We start from the raw sequence: 22,498 nt of genomic DNA, 5'->3' as shown, positions 1-22,498 counted from the left end.
GACGTGTTTGTGGTTAAGAGGTGCTCTAACTGCTGAAGGAGTGGCAACTGAACATAATCTTCTGTGATATGTTGAAGAGCAGATTTGGAAACTAAACTAGGCCAGGAAATGAAGGGCGGCTACTCACCTGAAAAGGAGGCCACCAGCCAACCATGAATAATTAGTAAGGAACAAAATAATGCCTTCACAGAGACTACAGGGGATATGCTTAATCCTTTGCCTTTTACACAGACATAAGTAGGCCTTCAACAGACTCCTACTAGGAATCCTTTGTGATCACAAGCACTCCTTTTTGTGAAATGACTGAAGTGTTAAGAGCAACTGGGCTCTAAAACCACCTCCCTAGAAAACAAATGTGCAAAGTTGGTGGGATAACCAAATACAGGAAAAAAAAAAAAGTTAAGTGCTAGCCTTCTTTTCTAAACACACAATGCTGAACCAACCAAATCAGAAGTGGAGAGTAACAAAAGGTACCTCCACTATTGTACATAAAATGGAAAGGCAGCCATGTTAGTCCATAAGAAAAGGGGGGGAAACACTCCAAAATTCAAAGCTGGACTACCAGGCTCCATAAAAATGTGTGTGTGTGTGTGTGTGTGTGTGTGTGTGTGTGTTGCATTTAAGGATAGAGCCCAGCTGCAAATCAGGCCTTAATTTCTCAGAGTTGGGGAACAACCCTAATTACTTCTTCATCCCAGAATCTTAGGTGTGTAACTTGATAAAGCACCAGTGAAGTACTTACTCAGCCCGAAATGTCAATCTTGAAATTTCAATCAGTTCTCTTCTGGAGAACTCTTCATCAGGCAATCTTTTGTTTGGTTTGGAGGACTGAATCTGAGAGAGTTTCCATGCAGAGCATGTGGAAGAACCCTTCCCCCCAAACATTACAAGAGTAACATCTGAATCCTTGTCTGCAGAGCACAATAGATTTCTAGCCTATTGCCTTCATAACTTGGCCGCCTTGTCCAGCCTCGACTGACACACTGAACAGAAGCACTTCACATTGCAACATTTTGTTGTGGATCCCGCTTGTGTAAACACACACAAATAAACACAGTGAAGATGCTAATTAAATCTCATTCATTTGCAGGGCTTGCAGGCCCTGAATTAGCTAATCACTAAAATATTCCTAAGCAACTAGGGAGGGTTTAGGATAAAGGCAATTCATAAAAGGATTTCGTATCTGCACTTTCTCATTTCATTTTACTCCCCTCCCCTCCTCTTTCGGAGCTCGTGCGAGTTCTATCTTTAGGAACAGAAATGATAAATCTAGTCTGCTGCAATGTATATTTAAGTAGTCACAGGCAGAAACAGAACACCCTTCGGTGCAAGAGAACACTCCTCTCTCCCAGACAAGAGACGGAGGAATTGTGAAATGTTTGTTGTAAAGCTTGCAAGAGCTCTTGACTTTTGGCTAAACTGGCAGGTGGCCATACAACTGCAAACACTCTTCAGAAGTTTTCTTTTTTCCAGCAGTGCTAAATGTACTCACTACCAAATGCGAAAAATAAATCTTGTGTGTGTGGAGCGAATTGTGGCAGACATACCCACTCCGTACGTAATTGTTGCAACATCTCAGTAGAAAATGCTATAAAGCTTAAACAAGGATATTGTATTCTTACTGGAAACACCCAAAACAGCACCTTGAAAGGTGTGGTGAATCAGTAAATCTTGAGTGTGCAGGTAATAACCTCGACAACCAGAGCCATTTCTTGTACTTGCCATCCTTTATCCTGGCTCTTGTGTAATGCAGTCTCTGCTGTTCTCATCAAACGGATGTGGCCAACCACTCATGGTCACTGGGGAAGTGAAGTCACTCCCCCCAGTATGATGGATGCCCAGCTATGATAAAACGTCATGCATGAGAACAATGATACGCAAGCAGGGTGGGGAGGCAAATTTGAACAGGAAGAGGGGTGCTGTACACTGAACATGCGAAGCACTTTTAAAGCACTTTGTTCCTAATCCCCTTCACTATTGTCTACAATCTAAGAGTAGATTGTCTACAATCTAAGATATGCTTCGGCTGCACCCAATTACCAGTGACAGCCCTATTTTTCCCCGTGCTCACCCTTGTTTTTGGGGATGCTTTCCCAAAAAAAGTTGTTAGTGTGCACACATGCAATAGAGTTGGCATCCAGAGCAGCAGGTGAGCTCTGTGGAACAATGCACCTTCCGTTCTTCTTGAATAGAGCCAATCAGGCTACAGTTCTCCATGCTCTTGGACATCTAGGTTAGACTACTACAACTCATTGCATGTGGGGCAGCCTTTGAACACTGTTCAGAAGTTTTCAGTGGGTTCAGAAGACAAGTGCCAGTATGTTAACTGGAACATGTTGTTTGGAACATACTTTGATGGTTGTTTTTTTTTAAAAAGTCACAGACTTTTGGTCTGTTTGTTTTTGTACACCTGCATTTTGACCTATAAAGTCATAAACCAACCTTCCCCCAGCCTGATGCCCTCCAGATGTTTTGCTTGACAATTCTAATCATCCCTGACCTTTGGCCATGCTGACATGCCTGATAGGAGTTCTAGTGCACAAAATATGAAGGACACCAAGTTAGATACTCCCAAATGTCAAGGTCTGTGGTATCTAAATGAACTTCTACTCTCATATGAACCTATCTGGTTGTTCTGAGATCATCTTCACAAACACCTTGCTGCAGGCTCCTCTACTCAGAGCTAGCGGCTTTGCAGTAGTAGCATTCCTCAGCCATGGATTCCCCCCCCCCCCGATATGTTCGTTTGACACCTAAAATTTAGGGACTTGATAGAAGATCTGCTTTTACTGCTGCTTCAGCTTTTAAGTTGGCTGGATTTTAATGCTGCTTTGTCACCTTTATGTATCAGTTGCTGCCACTGCTTTGAATCAGTTGTGAAAAGGAGATTCAGACTAAACATACAGAAAAACTTTCTGACAGTAAGAGCTATTCGACAGTGGAACAGAGTCCCTCAAGAGATTGTTGATTCTCCTTCCTTGTAGGTTTTTAAGCAGAGGCTGGATGGCCATCTCTCATGGATACAGTGGACACTTGGGTTGCGAATGTGATCCGTGCGGGAGGCACGTTTGCAACCCACAGTGTTTGCAACCCGCAGCGCCACGTCTGCACACACGTGGGTTGTGATTTGGTGCTTCTGCGCATGTGCAAAGCACGATTTAGTGCTTCTGTCCATGCGCAACCACCGAAAGCCGGAAGTAACCCGTTCCGGTACTTCCGAGTTTCGGCATGTCCGTAACCCAAAAAAACGCAACCTGAAGCATCTGTAACCCAAGGTATGACTGTATTTGAACTGAGATTCCCGCATCAGGGGGATTGGATTAATAATAATAATAATAATTTATTATTTATACCCTGCCAATCTGGCTGGGCCTCCCCAGCCACTCTGGGCGGCTTCCATAGAAACCAAAAATACAGATGACTAGATGACCCTTGCAGTCCCTTCCAACTCTTAAGATTCTATGAACTTCCTTTGAGAGCTTTTAGGTGGTAGGAAAGATGTTTTAAATAAACAAGTTGCCCCCTCCCTTGAGGTTTCATTCCCTCGCCTTCTCAAGAGCTTTTGGAAGTGCCATCTCTACATGGAGGGCAGATGCATGTTTCCTGCATTTGTTTACAAGATTTCTACCCTTCCTTTCAATCAAATGATCCTCAAGGTGGCTTACAAGAAACAGGTACTAATGCATGGAAACCAAAAGTCGTACAAGCCCAGTGACCCTTAAATCTTCTAGCTAATAGAAGGGGCCAGACTGGGCTGCTGCTTCTTCGCTCTACAATGGATGGGGCCCGGCTGGGCTTCCCCTTGCAATCGTATTGTTTCTGGAGCACAAGGGGACAGCCTCCCAGTGGTCCTTGTTCCCCTAGCTGGTGGCAGAGGCCAGTGTGTGCTTCCTTTCTGCTTCCTATTCCCAGAGCGTGTTGACTAAGGCGCTTATGCACATGACTGCAAAGGCATGAACAGCAAATGCAGTGTGCAGCCTTGCCTGCTGCAGCTGGTGAGCCTGGTAACCACACCTACCTCAAAAGGCATGCAGGACAGTCAATGAATTCAGGACACAACAGGCAGGGAAACATTCAACCATGTGAATGTGCAGTCAGGCAAGTGATCCTTGGTACAAGACAGGGAACATTGCAAGAGCGCACAGGAGTGAGCCTATTTTAATCTGTGAAATGTTGGCGAATATACGCGTCACATCTTCTGTTAACTTCAGAGTGCTTGCATCTTCACTGATATCTGATCTCTCCCACTTAGTGATGGCGCCACCATCCACATTACCTTGTCCAGACTTCATAGTCAAAACATTGAGCATGTGCACATAAGCATGATGAGTGGGCGTTAAGGCTAATAGGCCAGACAAGGCTGAAGGCAATATGAGCGGCAGTGGGGTGGGAATTCCCTACAAGACAAACAAGACACATAAATCAGGTGGAGTGTGGACCAGATGCCTGGGTGTAACAGCTGTAAAGGCTCCAAATATCAGTATTGGGTAAATGCAACAGCGATAGGGAAACGGTGCTGCCCTAGCCCCATTTCCTCACTCACTGCCCTAGCCCCATTTCCATTAAGCTGCTTCACTGCAAGGCTCCACAATTTTTGCCAGGCCTTAGGAGCTAAGCCAAAGGTCGTGGTTGCCGATACAGTTGCCCTCTTTCTTTGTCACTGACCTCACACAGAGCCTCCACTCTTTGTCAGGGACAAGATCTGGAGCTGGAAAAGAGGGCAAGAGGAGCTTGCTGATTTGCCCACTTCACAGTGCATCTCAGCCACTCCCCGCCCCCCAAGACAACTGGTATCCTGCTGATATAGCTGGCTGAGCAAGTCAAGGTGCTCTGGATGCTTTTCTAGTTCAACCAGTGAAGGCCCCCCATCACTCCTTCCTGCTGCGGAGCATGAAAAACAACAACAGGAAGGTTGGTGGTTTCATCAGTGTGCTGCCGAGACACTTCAGGTACCTTGGGAATTAAGTGGACAAGCAATTCCCTTCTTGTAGCTGGGGAAGAGGTAGGAATTCCACTGGAATGATCCTCATCCACCTCTGCATCCCTAAAGCTTGGAACGAAAGCTAGGGTGTGCCATGTTTGCCAGACAGCTGCAGCGCACTCACCCTAGCAAGCATGGCGAAAAAACAGAAATGCGAAATGTTCACATTCAAGCATCCAGGTGTGATGCTCATGCTCACATTACCCTGATTCCTATCTATCTTCAAGCGACTGAAATATTGCCACACAAAGAACAGGCAGAGAAACCACCCTCCCATGTCTCAGACACCACGGCAGGAGCCTACTGGGGTATGTTGCAAAACCACATAGAAGGAGGCTTGCATTATATATGACTGGCAAATGTTTAGGAGCAGTGAGAGCTGTATGGTGAAGGGAGCTGCCATGACTCTAGAGACTTCTCAGGAGAGCCTGGATAAAATCTTATAAGCAAGGGATAAGTATGGGTACAGGGTAGGCTTCCATACTAACATACTAACATATGGGATACTATCATACTAACATCTGGGATTTAATGGGTGATGTGAGAATCACAACATTAATTGGCAAAGAACAACTATAGGGCACTTCTAGGTCAGGTATCCATCCCATGCCCCCGAGTCAAGTTCCTTCTAACTACATAGACTCCCCCAATGTTTCCAAGGTTGTTCATTCCCAAAATATAGGTACCTATGGAACTCCCTACCCCCCCCAATACTGGAGATGGAGTATACCAAAAGCTATTGGTCTGCCACTGATGGGTTTGACCCACTATTGAACCACAGCCTAAACTCAAGTAGCCTGCAACAGCAGCACAACCACTGTACAAATACATAGCAATAATAATAATGCTGCACCTTTGGGTTAAAGGTAGGTCTCAGATTTGAAAAGACCAGAGACTACTGCTATAAACCACCCTATACAGAAAATCTATGGTTTGGTTTACAGTTAGAAGTTCCTTCCAGACAGAATCATAGGGCTGCAACCAAAACCTCATTGCCTAAACACTGTGCACTCCCCCCACATCTGTCAGCCTTCCCAGATTATCCCATGCAATCTCACCAAAAGTGTGCCACAAGCAAAGCACAGGAGCCAACAAGAAATGTTAGTACAAAGCGTTGCAAAGCTGGCGGCTCAAGCAAAATGCCAAAAGAAAAGCCAAAGCAGAGGGCAAAAAAAGGCCAAGGTCACTGGCAACCAGGATGAACAGCACTTTTTCACCTAATGTTGTACATGATTTAGGGTTTGTTTAGTTTATGTATAGGCAATCTTAGCCATGGTGCTAGCCTACCCGGAGGAACAAACACAAGATAAGAAACTGCTGGAAGTGTTTAGTTTGCCTCAAGTGGTGTTTGTGTGTGCAGAGTGTCATTTATGTTCTCTTTGTGCCCTGAGCACAGAGAAAGGCAAGTCAGGTGGAGACTGAAATAAACACAGGCTGAACTGCGCAGGCAGGTTTATCCTATAGGTGTGTAGAGTGCTGGTTTCAATTGGAAGGAACTTGTGCAATGTTCATTGTTAAGAGCCCGCCCAGTGTTAAAAGACATGGCATTGAAAAGATGACAGCGCTTGTCTAAGGAAAGTCTGTGGTCAAAGCACCAGGGTGTGTGAAAATAAACATGACCAGCAAGTCACAAATGTGCTCTAAATCCCATTAATGTTTTTCCTCCTGTCCAGCTTGTCCAATTCAGAAACCCGAAAGGAGAGAAAGGGAAGAAAGGAAAGGGAGAGTAGATGCAATTCAGCAGGGTGTTATTAAGCCATTTGCTTCTCTGCAGAGGCTTGGTATTTAGATGTGCACCATGCCTAGGGCAAGGGAGTTCCTGGAGAATTCTAGGACAAATGGGTCAGCAAGCACAGTAATTGATGTCTTGCTTGCAGCAGAAGCATCCCAACCTGTTAAGGGACTTCATTTCTGGAAGGCTTGGGTTAAAATCAAAGCTAAGTACATCACAGAATGAGGTTCCAACCCAAACCGGGAGTCTTGTTGTATCATCACTGTGCACGGAGACAGCCAAACCCACACCTGATACTGGGCTCCATTTTAACTCCACAGTATGTGGTAGTAACTACTGAAATGCCCCCTGTTGTGATGGTTCCATGTGTGTGTGTGTATGGCTAGATGACCCACATCCTGCAAGAACCCATGGGAGAACTACCGCCATAACCACATGCAGGTTTTACTGCTCATGAAAATCTAGTCGCCAAACGTCAGGACTGTGAGGCTGGCCTATGCTTAGTCACAGAGTGAAAGTGCAACGTGAAGCATGTTTGCTCAGAACTAAGGAACACTGAATTCAGTGGGACTTATTCCCTAGCAATGGAGCCTAACAGAGCAAACCTTTCGTCTCAGTCAGCTACACTGGTACCTGCTTACGCTGGTGTAAGGTCAGGGAACACGGTGGGTTCTTAGACTCTTACATGGCAGAGATTTCCTTTTGCAATCAGCTGCTCACAGGGTTCAGATTAAGCTTGCTCTTCCTCTGACACACTGCTGACGCCACCCATTTTTAGCCTTTCTGCCAGCATAATATCAAGCTGGTGTATCCCTAGTGCCATGCTGGGGTAAGCCTGAGGTCAGCATGACATTGCTAGTGCTGAGGACTTGCACCAAATCATGAAACACTCCAGTTAATGTAAATGGGAGCACAGGATTAAACCGTGAATGTTGTAGAAGGCAAATGTGATGCCAGGAACTCAGTAATGATTCAAGGATTGCTTCTCTAAATAGTCCATAACTAATACTGGATTCTCAACTCATTTTGTGCATATTTCTATCTTTTTAAATGCAAAAGCTGGTACCATTGCAAAATAATTTAACAGCCATATAATGATGTCCTTTTAATGACAGCAATGTTCAATTGAATAAAAATTTATCACCCACCCACCATCATTACAAGGGCTTTTAATTTTATTTTAAAATTTAATCTGGTGGTTTTGGGCTATGGAGGAAGCTTTTCAACTCCTTACTTTGCCCACAAACCTCTTCAAGGCCGCTCCTCAGCCCCCTTCCACCCTATAAATGTAGAATCACATAAATGTGTTGTACATCTGGCAGCATGCAAATTAGGGTACTTTTAAAAAGAGGAACAAAATGCCATAAAAAGGCTACTAAAAAAGGAAATAATATCCCAAGAAGAAGAAGAAACCATAAGCAACTGAAAGAGGATAGGATGTGCAAAGGCTCACAAAACGTGAGCAAAAAAGGAACAACTTGTTAAATAGTAGACGAGGACAAGCTGTGCAAAAGAACTGTTCTGCAACAAGCATGGCACCAGTACAGTTGAAGCACAGCCACTCCTTGCAGCCAAATGACACAAGATGCTTACATGGGACTCTTCCGTCTACGTGTCCACAATCCACCCATTTCAGAGATGCACACAAGCAAAGTGCCTGGTGTTGTTGTTTTTCCCAAGCACATGTTTAAATGTTATCTCAAAGCTGGGGCTTGATGCATACATTCCTTTCCCTCAACAGTTAAACATTAAATAATGTTTCAGGACTGAGATGTTCGAGAAAACTGTTATTGATCTAGCCAGGTTTCTGTACCACACCCGTCTATCTGAGCATCTCTCCTTTTGGGCTACTACATTCCTGGCCCACAGGTATGTGTGGAGAGTTGCACAAGATCACTCTTTCTCTGTTTCCACTCATTAGGCAAGGTGTGCATGCAAGAGCATTATTGATTAGTTTCACCTATCACTTCTAAAGGCTCTCTTAAAAGAGTTTTATAGTTGCGTGCTCTGTGAGGGTGGGAACAGCTGGAGTAAAAATAATGAGGTGGGAGGAGGAATATCGGAGATTTCTCAACTAGGCATATGCTCTGTTGAATGGGTTCAATGAACAGTTCCCATTTGCAAAATCAGGGTCCTGTAGCACTGGTGACAACATGCAGCAGACATCATACACTTGGTCTTCAAAAAAGCAAATCCGCTGACGCACACCCTCACCAAGGATTTCAGAGTAAATTTAGGGATCATGGGTGCAGTAACACCTTTTCTGTCTTCTCCTGGCACCCATGGAGATTCTGAGCCCTCCCATTCATTGCCTCCGTTTTCATGAGGTGGTGGTGGTAGTTGCTCCCTGCCCGCTCCGCCAAAACATACATAGAGCTGAAGGAGGAAGTTGGAAAAGTGCTATTATTTCCCAATTCCTTTTGCAGTTCTGTGTGTTTTTCAAGGCTCACATAAAAGGCAGGTCCACCTTATGCATTTAAAGCACATCCAATGCACACTTGAAGCACATGACTTCCCCAAAAGAATCATGGGAGCTGTAGTTTGCCTCCCCTCAGGGTTACAATTTCAAGAAACCTTAAACTACAGTCCCCACGATTCTTTGGGGAAAGTCATGTGCTTTAAATGTATGACATGGGCCTGCCTTAATTGTACTGAATCCAACTTTTACCAGATCCTTGGAAACTGCAAAGCGTAGGCTCGTGTGGTTTATTACTTTGCCAGCTGGGGTTGGGGTTGATCCAGGAGAGGTAGGAAGGAAGTAACCAGGGTGATGGTGCTCATGGGAATTGATTTTTTAAAAATCCAGATGTGCCTATGGACTTGAATAAATTGGTCACATCTGTTATATCTGTAACCCAAACCCTATACTATTGTTTCTTGATCATGAGATGGCACTGTTTCAGGATCAGCAGAGGTGTACTAACAGGTTTGCAAAACTGGCACCCACCAGGGACGCACACCTGGAAGGGTGCAAAAATCACCTATCAGGCTAAGGAGATACCTGGTGATGCACCGCCGAGATCAAACGTGGGAGAAGCTTCCCATCCTTCTTGCACTGCTGCACAAAGGGATACGGTAAAGTGATTTTTTTGGGGGGGGGGTGCCGATACAGCTCCTTACCAAGGGCGCAAGGAATGGTAGGTATTCTGAGGATCAGTCACTGATAGTTGTAGAAACTGCAATGCATATGCAAGCAGGCACTCTCCGATGCCGACAGGTTATAAGGGCGTTCCATGAAATACAATCCTAAACCAGCTTTAATAGGGAAAACCACACCAAGCATAGTTGACAGTCAACAAATTATTAATTTCAGTTTTAGATTAATGATGTAGAAGGGTAAAGGTAAAGGGACCCCTGACCATTAGGTCCAGTTGTGGCCGACTCTGGGGTTGCAGCGCTCATCTCGCTTTATTGGCCGAGGGAGCCGGCGTACAGCTTCCGGGTCATGTGGCCAGCATGACTAAGCCACTTCTGGCGAACCAGAGCAGTGCACGGAAACGCCATTTACCTTCCCGCTGGAGCGGTACCTATTTATCTACTTGCACTTTGATGTGCTTTCGAACTGCTAGGTTGGCAGGAGCTGGGACTGAGAAACGGGAGCTAACCCCATCGCGGGGATTCGAACCGCCAGCCTTCTGATCGGCAAGTCCTAGGATCTGTGGTTTAACTCACAGCGCCACCCACCTCATGGATGCAAATCTACCTGCAAAGACATTTTCACCTTGCCTGCTTCTGAGTGAGAAGCAGTCAACAAACAGAAGGTGACACTGCCATGCTACTCGTTATAAATACGACACCTATTGCATCTGTGACCCATATTTCTGTCTACCTCTTTCTCATGCCTCCCACAGAAACTGAGTTCTAGGGACAGCTGTTTTTCTCTTTGGCTGACAGGCAGGCTCAGCAAGAAACCACCGCCTGGCACCATCTATCCCGATACCAATTAACACACACCTAGTAAATAGAGAAAAAAAGGTTGTCCTCTGTCAAAATTGTTCTCTACACCCTTAAAGTCTTTAACATAACACTGATGAGCAGCATTACTACATCTGCACATCATTGCCACTATAACCAGTTCCTCTCAACGCTAGAACATGCAACCAACATTAATATATTCAAATCATATATCTTGGCAAAGTCACAAGAGCAAATTAGCAATGTTTACGTTTCAAACATTTTCAAATTTCTTTAGCATATATAAGTAGGTACACATTCATCTGCACACCTGCAGAGATACTCACACCCATTTGTTTTGGCAATTCATTCTCACTTTCATTCCCACCTTGTTCTGGATTTCTTAGTTGTAATTTTTTTTTAGCCTAGCTCCAACGTTTCCAGAAAGTACACTTGACAATGGTAAAAACGCTTGTTGGAAAATACTGATGACTCCAACATCTTACTCTTACTGAATCTAGCTGAAGGATGGTCATGAAATTTCTTTAGAACAGGGATGGGGAACCTCTGATCCTGCAGAAGTTGATGGACTCCAGACATCCCTGACCATGTGGGCTTTCCAGCTTTCCATAGACATCTACTTGGCCACTGTGAGAACAGGATGCTGGACTAGATGGGCCATGGGCCTGATCCAACAGGCTCTTCTCATGTTCACTGCCCATGCTGGCTGAGGCTGCTAGGTGCTGAAGTCCAACAACATCTCCATCCTTCATCATGACACACGATGGATGCTGTTACCTTGTTGAGTAATGCCTAGATGGGACACCACCTGAAAACCCCACATACTCTGCCTTGAATTCTCTTATGAAAGATACAAACATACTTAAGTTTACTTAAGAAAAAACCTTTGCCTTTATTTCCCCTTTACTTTTCTAATCAGGAACTTCCTGTATAAGCTACATCTGTGCACTTTAACGGGCTATCTACATATTATATACCTATTTTGAGTACCGAAGATTTGTGTGCCTACTTAACTCTTCACTCACTTAAGACCATAATAAGCAGAGCTCGCTGGATCAGGCCGATGCCTCATCTTGGTTTTTTTTAATATTAAATTTTTATTATTTTCCTTTAAACAGCTTTCCAAACAATACATTGATCAACATGAACATGAACGCAATGGCACTCTGCCCACCTGCAATTCCTAGCAATCAGTATTCAGAGGCTTGATGCCTCTGACAATGGAGGCAGAACACAGCCATCATGGCTGGCAGGTGCTGATAGCCTTACCCTCCATGAATCTGTCTAATAATCCCCTTTAAAAGCCATGCAATTTGGTAGTCATCACTGCCTCCTTTTCTCCACTCCAAACTGCCCTCCTCACCCCCTGCTTTTTCCTACACCCAACACTAGTTTTGGACCTTGCAGGGAGACAAACTGCAATGGAGTGCACTTTGAAGCAAAGATACAGAGTTCAGTAATGAGTTACGCCCTCTTCCTCACTCTGTTTCAGTATTCAAAACCTCACCCAGTGTGCTTTCCTTTTTTTAAACCAAGCCATCAGGGCACTGTTAACTACACTGGGCATAGCGCATAACACTTTGAGAAATGTTTCCATGCCTCTGGACTGGTACCTAAGACTAGAAAAGTGGAAATCTGCCCAAAAACTTGCTCCGACCATAATGCTTTGAAAGTGGAATTGAGACTTAACACAACCGGATCCTTTAGATGGAAAATGAATGACACCTTATTAAGGGACCAGGAGATTGTTAAGAAGGCCCAAAAAACTTTAAAGGACTATTTTGAAATAAATCTAAACACCAATGTGGAAAAAAGAACAATCTGGGACGCAAGTAAAGCAGTTATGAGAGGGTTTCTAATACAACAAAATACGATTAAGAAAAAGTTCTGGAATGAAAAGAAGGAGAAGATATTGGAGAAAATAAGAGAAGGAGAGAAAAAATTAAGATCTAGGCCCAAGTCGAAGGAAGTGCTGAGAGAGGTGAAATTTTTCCAGGCACAATACTCGAAATTGATAAATCAAGAAGTGGAATGGAAATTTAAACAAATGAAACAAAGGTCCTTCGAATCAGCTAACAAGTGTGGGAAACTGCTAGCATGGCAGTTGAAAAAGAGACAAAAACTTAATACAGTTACAAATCTAGAGATTGAAGGGAGAATGGTTCAGAAACCCGAGGAAATTAGAAAGTGTTTCCAGAGATATTTTAAAGAACTTTATTCACAAGGGCCACAGAAAGACTTTGAGATGGATCAATTCCTTAAAATTAATGGATTACAAAAAATAACTCAGGAAATGAGAACTACCCTGAATAGCAATATCACTCAGCAAGAAATTGAAAGTGCCATTCAGAACCTTCAATTAGGCAAATCTCCAGGCCCTGATGGACTTACCTCCAAATATTATAAGGTTTTGAAGGACTATTTGATACAACCTCTGTTGGAGGTCTGCAATCAGATTATGGAGGGGAGGAAGGCACCGGAGACGTGGAAAGAAGCTTTCATCACATTGATACCTAAACAAGAAACTGAAAAGACCCAGCTTAAGAACTACCGCCCCATCTCACTCCTAAACGTGGATTACAAAATTTTTGCGGATATTTTAGCAAGTAGATTTAAAAAAGTTCTTAATGAAGTGATCCATAAGGACCAGGCCGGCTTTCTCCCTGGTAGGCATTTGTTTGATAATACAAGAAACATTATTGACATTTTGGAACTTCTACAAACAAATCTTAATACTAGAGCGGTTCTAATTTTTATTGATGCGGAGAAAGCCTTTGATAACATTTCTTGGATGTTTATGAAGAAAAATTTGGAAGGGATGGGAGTCGGGCGGGGGTTTGAAAATGGAATAGAAGCAATTTACTCAGAGCAAAAAGCTAAATTGATTGTTAACAATGTGGTGACAGAGGAATTCAAAATAGAAAAAGGGACACGACAGGGGTGCCCCCTATCCCCCCTATTGTTTATTTCAGTCCTGGAGGTGCTATTGAACATGATTAGAAAGGACCGGTCTGTACAGGGGATTGAGGTCGGAGTGAAACAATATAAATTGAAAGCTTTTGCAGATGACTTGGTATTAACATTACAGGAGCCAGTCTCTGGCACTAAAAGAGTGTTAGAATTAATCTCTGATTTTGGTCGGGTGGCGGGATTTAAGCTGAACAAGCAAAAAACTAAGGTTTTAGTAAAAAACTTGACAACTACAGAAACAGATGAGTTCCTGAAAGAAACAGAATTAAATGTGGTTAAAAAAGTAAAATATCTAGGGGTGTACTTGACCTCCAAAAATTTGAATTTGTTTAAAGATAACTATGAGAAATGTTGGTCAGAAATTAAAAGAGACTTGGAAATATGGTCAAGATTGAAACTTTCCTTGTTGGGCCGGATAGCAGCTATAAAGATGAATGTATTGCCGAAAATGTTATTTTTGTTTCAGGCCCTACAGATCGTGGACAAAGTGGAATGTTTTGGAAAGTGGCAGAAGGATATTTCCAAGTTTGTTTGGCAGGGCAAAAAGCCCCGAATAAAGTTTAAAATACTAACTGATGCGAAAGAAAGAGGGGGATTTGCCCTGCCAGACTTGAGGTTATATTATGAATCTGCAGCCTTCTGCTGGTTGAAAGATTGGATTTTATTGGAAAACACTGATGTCCTAGATCTGGAAGGGTTTGACAATGCTTTTGGGTGGCATGCATATTTGTGGTATGACAAGGTTAAAGTTCACAAATTGTTTAAAAACCATATTGTCAGAAGAGCAATTTTGATGGTCTGGACAAAATATAAAGACTTATTGGAGAGTAAGACTCCGAGGTGGCTCTCACCGGTGGAGGCCAAGGCATGTAAGAGACTTAACATGGAAGCCTACTGGCCTAAATATTGGGAAATAATTGAAAAAATTGGAGACAATTGGAGGTTGCTGAGCTTGGAAAAATTGAAAAACAAGGTGCGAGATTGGTTGCACTATGCTCAAATCCAGGAGGTTTTTAAAGTGGATAAAAAGGTTGGATTCCAGGTGGAAAAATCGAAATTAGAGACAGAACTGTTAGAGCCAAAAAATAAACTACTTTCGAGAATGTATAACTTGCTGCTTAAATGGAATACACATGACGAGACAGTCAAATCCGCCATGATAAAATGGGCGCAGGACTTGGGGCACAACATTATGTTTGAAGACTGGGAAAGGTTATGGAACACCGGAATGAAATTTACGGCATGCAGTGCCTTGAAGGAAAATATTATGAAAATGATATACCGGTGGTACATGACCCCAGTTAAACTTGCTAAGATATATCACCTGTCTGATAACAAATGTTGGAAATGTAAAGAGGCGGAAGGGACATTTTTTCATCTCTGGTGGACTTGCCCGAAAGTGAAGGCCTTTTGGGAGATGATTCATAATGAACTAAAAAAGGTACTTAGATATACCTTACCTAAGAAACCGGAGGCCTTTCTTCTGGGCATTGTGGACCAGAGAGTACTTAAGAAAGATAGAACTTTTTTTATGTATGCTACCACAGCAGCAAGGATCCTGATTGCTAAGCATTGGAAGACACAAGATTTACCCACGCTGGAGGAATGGCAGACGCAGTTGATGGACTATATGGAACTGGCTGAAATGACTGGCAGAATCCGAGACTTGGGAGAAGAAACAATCGAGGAGGATTGGAAAAAATTCAAAGACTATTTGAAAAAACATTACAAGTTGTATGAATGTTAAAAAATGCTCTTTTTAGAAATTTTTGCTTCAGCATTGGTAAACTAATGAAATGGAAATTAAGGTACAAGAATTTAAAGGTGGAATAATGAAATAACTTTATTATGTTTAAGTCAAAACATATAAGATTTGAATTACAACAGCATGGAAATTAGGAAACATGATAAAATGAAAGATACAACAAGTTTGGAAATAAGTTAACAAATTGCTGATATTCTGTATTACAGAGAATGCAGGGTTTGGAGGATGTGGGGAAGTCCAATAGATGGAAAAAAGGATTATGGAAATTTGTAATCTCTTTATTGTATTTCTCTTTCTACGTCTTTATTTCTTTTTTCTGTACTTTATAAACTTAATAAAAATATTATATATAAAAAAAAGAGAAATGTTTCCATGCCTCTGAAAGCAATGACTCTTGTGGGTTTGAAGAGCATAAATAAATGGTGTGGCAGGAACAGCAATTAACTGGACACCAGCTCAGGCAACTATTAATATTTTTTTGTTGCTGCGGCGGTCCAATGAAGGGAGCATCAAAAAAGGGAAACCCCCAGTTGCGTGTCGAGGTCCCCAGGTCCACCCCAATAACTCACACATCACACAGAAATTTTTGTTTAAGATTTTTTTGGCATAATTTTTGGCCACAACTTTATTAAAATACAAATTTGTGAGTGGTTGCATAGGCATTGGTTGCGACTATCTGCCCCCACCATGGGGGACAGACTGACATTCCGCACGATGCGAAAGTCAGAATGGGGGAATACACTTGGGGGTTACGCGGAGCAGGGAACCTGCCCTCACCCCAAATGCAACCAGGAGCTCATTGCTATGGCCCGAGCCCCCTTGTCAGAGTGGACAAGCAATAGTTAGCTCCCAATTCCTTTAACAGAATCCCTTGCAGCAGCAGCAGCAGCATTAGAGGGGCAGGCACAGCCAATCCATGTCCCTCAACCAACCAAACCATAAACCAATGCCTAACCACGAACCTTACAAGTTGTGACGATTTGCTATGCAGTAGGCAAAAACCAAATGGCCCCAGCCAATCAGCCAGATGGACAAAATTCCTACCAGGCCCCTGCTCCAGGGCAGATGACCCCATGACAGGCATAGCAAGGTCAAAGCAAACAACCCTATTCTAGGGAGGGAGGGACGGGCAATCCAATGCACGGGTGAAAAGAGGAAGCCCTAGCCTCGTGCAAGGAGTTTTACTATTTCTGGCTGTCAATCAATAAATGGCAACATTAACTTCTTCCCAACAACAAAGGAAGCCCCAATCGCATCAGTGGCCAACGATCAATTAGCCCGCCCCCCAACTTTGGAGTGTCCTGGCGGCCCCCACCGCAACATGTGCTCTCCATGAAGGAGAACACGCTTTGCTAGAAACCCTTTAGAAGTATCTATCTTTAGAAGTTCTAAAAATAGTGCGCTCCTGGGGGGTTGCACTCCTAAAACAGAGGGCAAAAGTGTACTAACCCACTAGGTGTCCTGCCTTATTTTGTGCTGTCATGCATCCACTGACAAACGTCAGTAGCTTTCTTTTTGGACATGAGGAAAAGGCCAAGCAGCAATTTATGGGAATGGCTGAGAGAGTGAGTCAACGGCAGGTGGAAAAATATGACCACATGTTTTAGTACACCCGCGAGGCTCCATCCAGCAGCTTGCGCAAATGGGCACCTTCATGCTCGCAAGGGCCTCCTCATTCATAGCTAAATGCAAATCCCATTGCATGCTAGAGCAGGGCCATGGCGTTCATTCTGATAATGTTTCCATTTCAGTTGTCTAGTGGACAGCATGTCCCTAGAAGATGTAAAAAATGTTTCACCTCCAGCCAGCCCTCCCCTTACACTGGGAAGTCGGCCATGCAGTCTCCATAGCCCCCACCAGCCAGTGGTGTTCTCGTCAGTTCTGTGCTTTGGGAAGGGAAATCAGAATGCAGGAACACTGTACCAGTGGATTTTCTAGCTCACAGCCATGTGGGTTTGCCCTACACCTGATGCTAACTTAAATCCTGAAGCCTTAGACCAGGGTTTCCCAAACCTGGGTCTGCAGCTGTTGCTGGACTACAAGTCCCATCATCCTTAGCTAGCAGGACCAGTAGTCAGGGAGGCTGGGAATTGTAGTCCAAAAACTGCTGGAGAAATCCTGCCTCGGACTCCAAACAGTGGGCATAAGTTTCTCCTCTTCCTTCTTGCCACTGTGACAGAAGAGAGAAAAGCAGGTATGCTTCCGCCACCTGGCATCTGCTTCTGGAGGCTGAATGAATCTGCTGAATCAGCAACCAGGTGACTCAGTGGCCTTGTTCAGATTCAACAATGGGCCACTGTTCAGCGTTGCATGAGTGAGCCTCGCAACTCATGCGACGTGTGCTCCTGCTCCCCTCCTGTGGCGTGGTCATGAGGAGAGAGTTGAAGCTTTTGCTTCCAGTTGCAATTAACTTCAGTTACATTGGACCATAAACTGTGGTTAATCTTCCAACTGTTTATTAAAACAAGCCAGCTTCATAAATCACAGCTTGAAGACGAGCTTGTTTATGTAAACCATAGTTAAGACTGGTGGTGGTGGAGAACCTTTCCCAGCTTGAGGGCTTCATTCCCTTCTAGGCAACTTACCAAGTGACACATGCCTGGAGCAATAATTGTTAGCTTACTCTCACATCCCTCTCTATCCTCAGTCCAGGCAAACAAGAAGCACATCAGAGTTTAAGGACACCTTCTAGACAGGAGTAAGAACTCAATCTCTCTGAGGTCTCACAATACTTCATTCTTGCGTTATTTCTGGAACTTATCCATCCATTTCTGTTAGTTACTTCAGGCAGAATGAAAAGTATCAGGTGTGTGTGTGTGTGTGTGTGTGTGTGTGTCCCCATATGATTGAACAGTTTATTTTTACAGCTACACACATACAATTGTACAGGAAAGGTGCTAAATTACCTTATGTACACAGGACTTTGCATTCAGGAAAAAGAGCTCAACTGTGGTTTTGTCCTTCAGAAAGGAAATGCTTTCAATGTAAAACCTAAAATAAAGAAGGAGAAAGTGACTTTATATTCCAGTACTTCCAGCTGTAAACGAATAGCAATCTGCTGGTTTGTGCTATAATAATGAGAACACCAGATTAGGGTGATGCTTCGATTGACTTTATGGAATAATCATGAGAGTGATGTTGCACTAAAGTCCAGCTTTCAGGATTCCCTAGGCATCCAGTTGGTCACTGTGAAAACAGGATGCTGTTTTCAATGGGCTACTGGCCTGATCTTGCAGGCTTTTCTTCCATTTTTATGTTCTTATGGTTACTCAAATACAGTGCAAAGAGGGCCAACGGGCCTGGTGCCTGAAGCCAGCTCCCTACAGAGCACATCCCTTGAGGATCCTGCCATCTAACATTCTGTGGACATGATCAAACCAGCATAGATGTCGCTGAGACAGGAGTATGAATACGCTGGGATTATTATGGTTGTTTTAATATTGCTGTTACTATTGCTGTATATATGGGATGTTGTCCACAGAGAGCTGAGAACTCAGATGTCAAAGCAGAGTCATCACATAAGAAGTTTCTTATCACCATAAAATGAACAATGCAAGTCAGAACCACAGACAGACAAGGGGGTGATAAACTTATTTCCTGTGTTTCTCCTTGGTGGGATATGCTCTCATTATTCTGAAGAGCATGAGATGTCCATTATTAAGCTGCCTCTTCAGACCATTGCTATTTTAAAGAATATTTCATTAGCTGAAATGTAAAGGAGATAATACAAAGCCAATATGTGGTATGTTTAGCACAGAAGGCTACTTTAATTATTTGCGAGTCCATTGACTTAGATCCCAAGGTAAGTTAACTTAAGGTTTGTGGGAGGAAAGTTCTCTGTCGCCCCCCCCCCCCCCCGCATTGAAAAGTCTCTCCAAAGGATTGGGGGCCATGCCTGAACAATGTAGGAAGCAGCAGAGGTACTGCTGGGGGAGAGGAAATATCACCCCAAATTGGGCAGATTTTTCTCAGTTTAACCTATCCCACAGAGTTGTTATGAGAAGGAAATGGGGAGGTATGTGGGATAAAACGTATCCTGGCCTTGGAGAAAGGGCATGAGGCACACATAATAAAACAATACAGTGTAAGGAGAGTCAGCTAAAAACTAAGAAATCAATGAGTGGGTGGGTTTGCGTGATTAGATTTATAGAAGCGAAAATTTGGAAGCCTTGTGGAGGTAGGGATGCAGAACATTTGCAGTCCTGCAAGATATTCCTTGAAGGAAGGATTCTCTTTAAAATCTGCAGTGTGTGTGTGTGTGTGTGTGTGTGTGTGTGTGTGAGAGAGAGAGAGAGAGAGAGAGAGAGAGAGAGAGTGTATATAGCACATTTTGAGTCATCTTACTGAGGTTTAAATAAAGAATTTAAAACGTGATGCAGCATGTTCTGTTAGGAAGTGATAGGCAAGTGTGACAAAGTTGCTCACACAAATGACACCACACAAAAAACCCCCCCACAGGAACCAACTGGCTATTACCCTGCTGCCTGTGTGTTGAAAATTAACTCACTGCACACAGGCACACTCAGAATGGCAGCCTTACTTTGCCTGGTGCTTCTAAGTAATCATTACTCACCTGACAGCAAAAAACAAAGTCGCTGGACCAGGCTTCTTGGGCAGATCATGATCCAGAACTCTGTGATCTAACTGTAGCCAGATATTCTGACCTCTGGAGGAACAAAAAAGAAGCACCCCCCCCCCAAAAAAAAACAGGGTTAGAGACAGGAAAAAGAAATGAAGCAGGTTAGGTTCAGAGCGATAGAGGATGTATTTCAAAGGTATAATAATCGGCACATGCCGCCCCTCCCCCACTTTACTGGTTTTTAAACAAACCCTGAATTTTAAATTTAATTTTAAGCAACTTTTAAAAATACATAGTGCTTTGTATTGCTCTAACCACTACTGTTTTAACCACCAAACTCCTGGAGTTGTTGTTGGTTAGGGCAGCATGCAGTGCACACAAACTCATCCACACGCAAACAATCTATACTGTATATTATATATACCAGAAGGTGGGTCATTATCTAAGGAGTCACCTGCCACTTCACCAGCCCCAGTTCCTCTGCATTAAGAAATCAAGCATGACAGCAGGAAAAGGCCAATTGTTTTAAGCAACCATTATTTATACCTCCCACAGCCAACGTGGCTTCTAACGGATTTGCAATAGAATCTGTGCAGAAAGAATAGCACTGCAGATAGGAAGGACTCATTTGCAAGCAAAATGTATTATTAACCATCAGGTCACTGCCCATAGAGGGTCTGAGTCACTAAGTCCTTGCCACAAGCACAGTTTGCCCTGTGGATTTTACAGGAGAGAAAGTGGTGTCCTCCATCCACCATGTGGACTGTGTTAGAAAACTGAGATAAAAAGTTCTAATTGAAAAGGGCTCGATTGCCCTCTGGTGGTTGCTAAATTCATACACAAAATGCAACTAAATGGAGAATCACATCGACATGAGCTTTCAAGCTCCCTATAACTTGTCAAAGCAAAAGCTGCTTTGTGTTGTAAGGATAACACTAGGGCCAGCCCAAGACATTTTGCTGCCTGAGGCAAAGAAGAAGATGGTGCCTCCACTTAGGTCCTTGTACAGAAGCTGGCTGAATTAGAAACTGAATCTGCTGATGAGATAATGTGACTGAGGGCAACAGGCTGGTGTAAGGGGTGCATGAAAGGCCATGAATCACCCACAGCTCTGTCTTCCAACTGAGAGAAACAACCAAGGGGCTGCCCCACAGCATATGTCATCTGAGGCGATTGCCTCATGCTGCCTAATGGTAGGGCTGGCCCTGGATACCAGTCATTTCTGTAAAACTTAAGAGGCAATTTCTGCAAGATCACCGGGTGGAAATGCTACTGGGCAGGAGGCTGGAAGTGGGAAAAGTATTGCCACACAAACAGCCTGTCCAAAAAAACCCCACACACCCGAAAATAGAATCCCAAAAGGTATTTATAAAAAGAAAGCATTTTCCATTGGTAGAAAAGACAAAAGACATATATAAAGAGACAAATAAAAATCCCCACACACTCCGCCTCTATTTTCCAGGAAGGCTTTCCCAAGTGTGAAGTGTTCTTCCAAAAATATACTGGTGACAACACAGAAATCTTCAGGGAAATTTAACAAGGGTGGTAACATGCAGCAACAGGAAGCCCAGCACTCGTGTAACAGAAGGCATTGGCTCACATGTTAGCAAAAGGGTAGGAGTGCAACTTTCTGAGATGGGAATGCTGGAGATGGGTGTTTAACCCTTTCCCTGATCACTGTTTCCCTGCTCCAAATTGCCCCTCACATCACTTCCCACCACTACAAATTTCCACCTGAATGTATGGAGAGGCAAACATACATTTTGAATCTTGGGTGTGAGAGAGAGAGAGCTGGAGTGGAGAAGTGACAAACAGGAAGTGCATTAAGTACTCTCTTATACTACCATTTGTCCCCACCAAGTCCCCAAGAAGTGCAGCTGTAACACTTCTGAAACAGGTGATTAATATAGACTTCTGCACCCACAGGAGGAATATCTGATGCTGCCTTTCTAGATGCATTTTGAAGCTACACAACTCTAGCACAAGAGTAACTGTGTAATAAAAGCTTTATTTCCTTACATATATACACTCCAAGTTTTGTTTTGTTTTTACTCCATTTAAGGAGCCTTCACACATCTGACAACTCATAATAAACCATTTTTTTAAAAAAAAAACTAATGTAAAAAAAAAGAAAGACGCTGTGCCTTAAAGCAAAACAATAAAAAAAAAAAAGCTTGCTGAAAAAAGCAGACAAAGGGAGATCAGTCCAGTAGTGAAAAAGCCTTGGTACTGTGTCCCTACCCACTGTACTTCAGAAAGCTGCGGGGGGGGGGGGACACACAGACACAGCAGGACTTCCCTCAATGAACTAAGCACGCATGCAGGGTTATGTTACATTGGAGAAAGCAATTCCAAATATACCCTTGTCCAGTGGCAATCAGTATTGTTGAACTTCAACTCCCATAATCCCTGGCAATCAGTATTGTTGGACTTCAACTCCCATAATCCCTGGCTGCATTTGACAGGAGCTGCAGTTCAATGACAACAGCAGCAGCAGGAGGGCACCATTCGGCTACATGTACCCTAGTCCCAAATCATGTACTGCATGATGGCAAC

General features: G+C 43.4%; 1 protein-coding gene across 1 annotated transcript in view; it reads right to left on the bottom strand.

Annotated features, from left to right (window-relative positions):
• FRMD4B (FERM domain containing 4B) overlaps positions 1 to 22,498 on the bottom strand; it is a 139,072-nt gene that overhangs the window by 88,243 nt on the left and 28,331 nt on the right. The window contains exons 4-5 of the mRNA XM_081850049.1: positions 19,937 to 20,029; positions 18,270 to 18,354 (exon numbers count right to left, since the gene is read on the bottom strand). Coding sequence (XP_081706175.1) covers positions 18,270 to 18,354; positions 19,937 to 20,029 — 178 coding nt within the window. The remainder of the gene's footprint in view (positions 1 to 18,269; positions 18,355 to 19,936; positions 20,030 to 22,498) is intronic.

The sequence above is a fragment of the Podarcis erhardii genome, assembly GCF_964252035.2.
Source record: "Podarcis erhardii genome assembly, chromosome: 2".
Taxonomy (NCBI): domain Eukaryota; kingdom Metazoa; phylum Chordata; class Lepidosauria; order Squamata; family Lacertidae; genus Podarcis; species Podarcis erhardii.
Note: the sequence above shows the minus strand (reverse complement) of the source record. Positions and strands in the feature narration are given on the sequence as shown.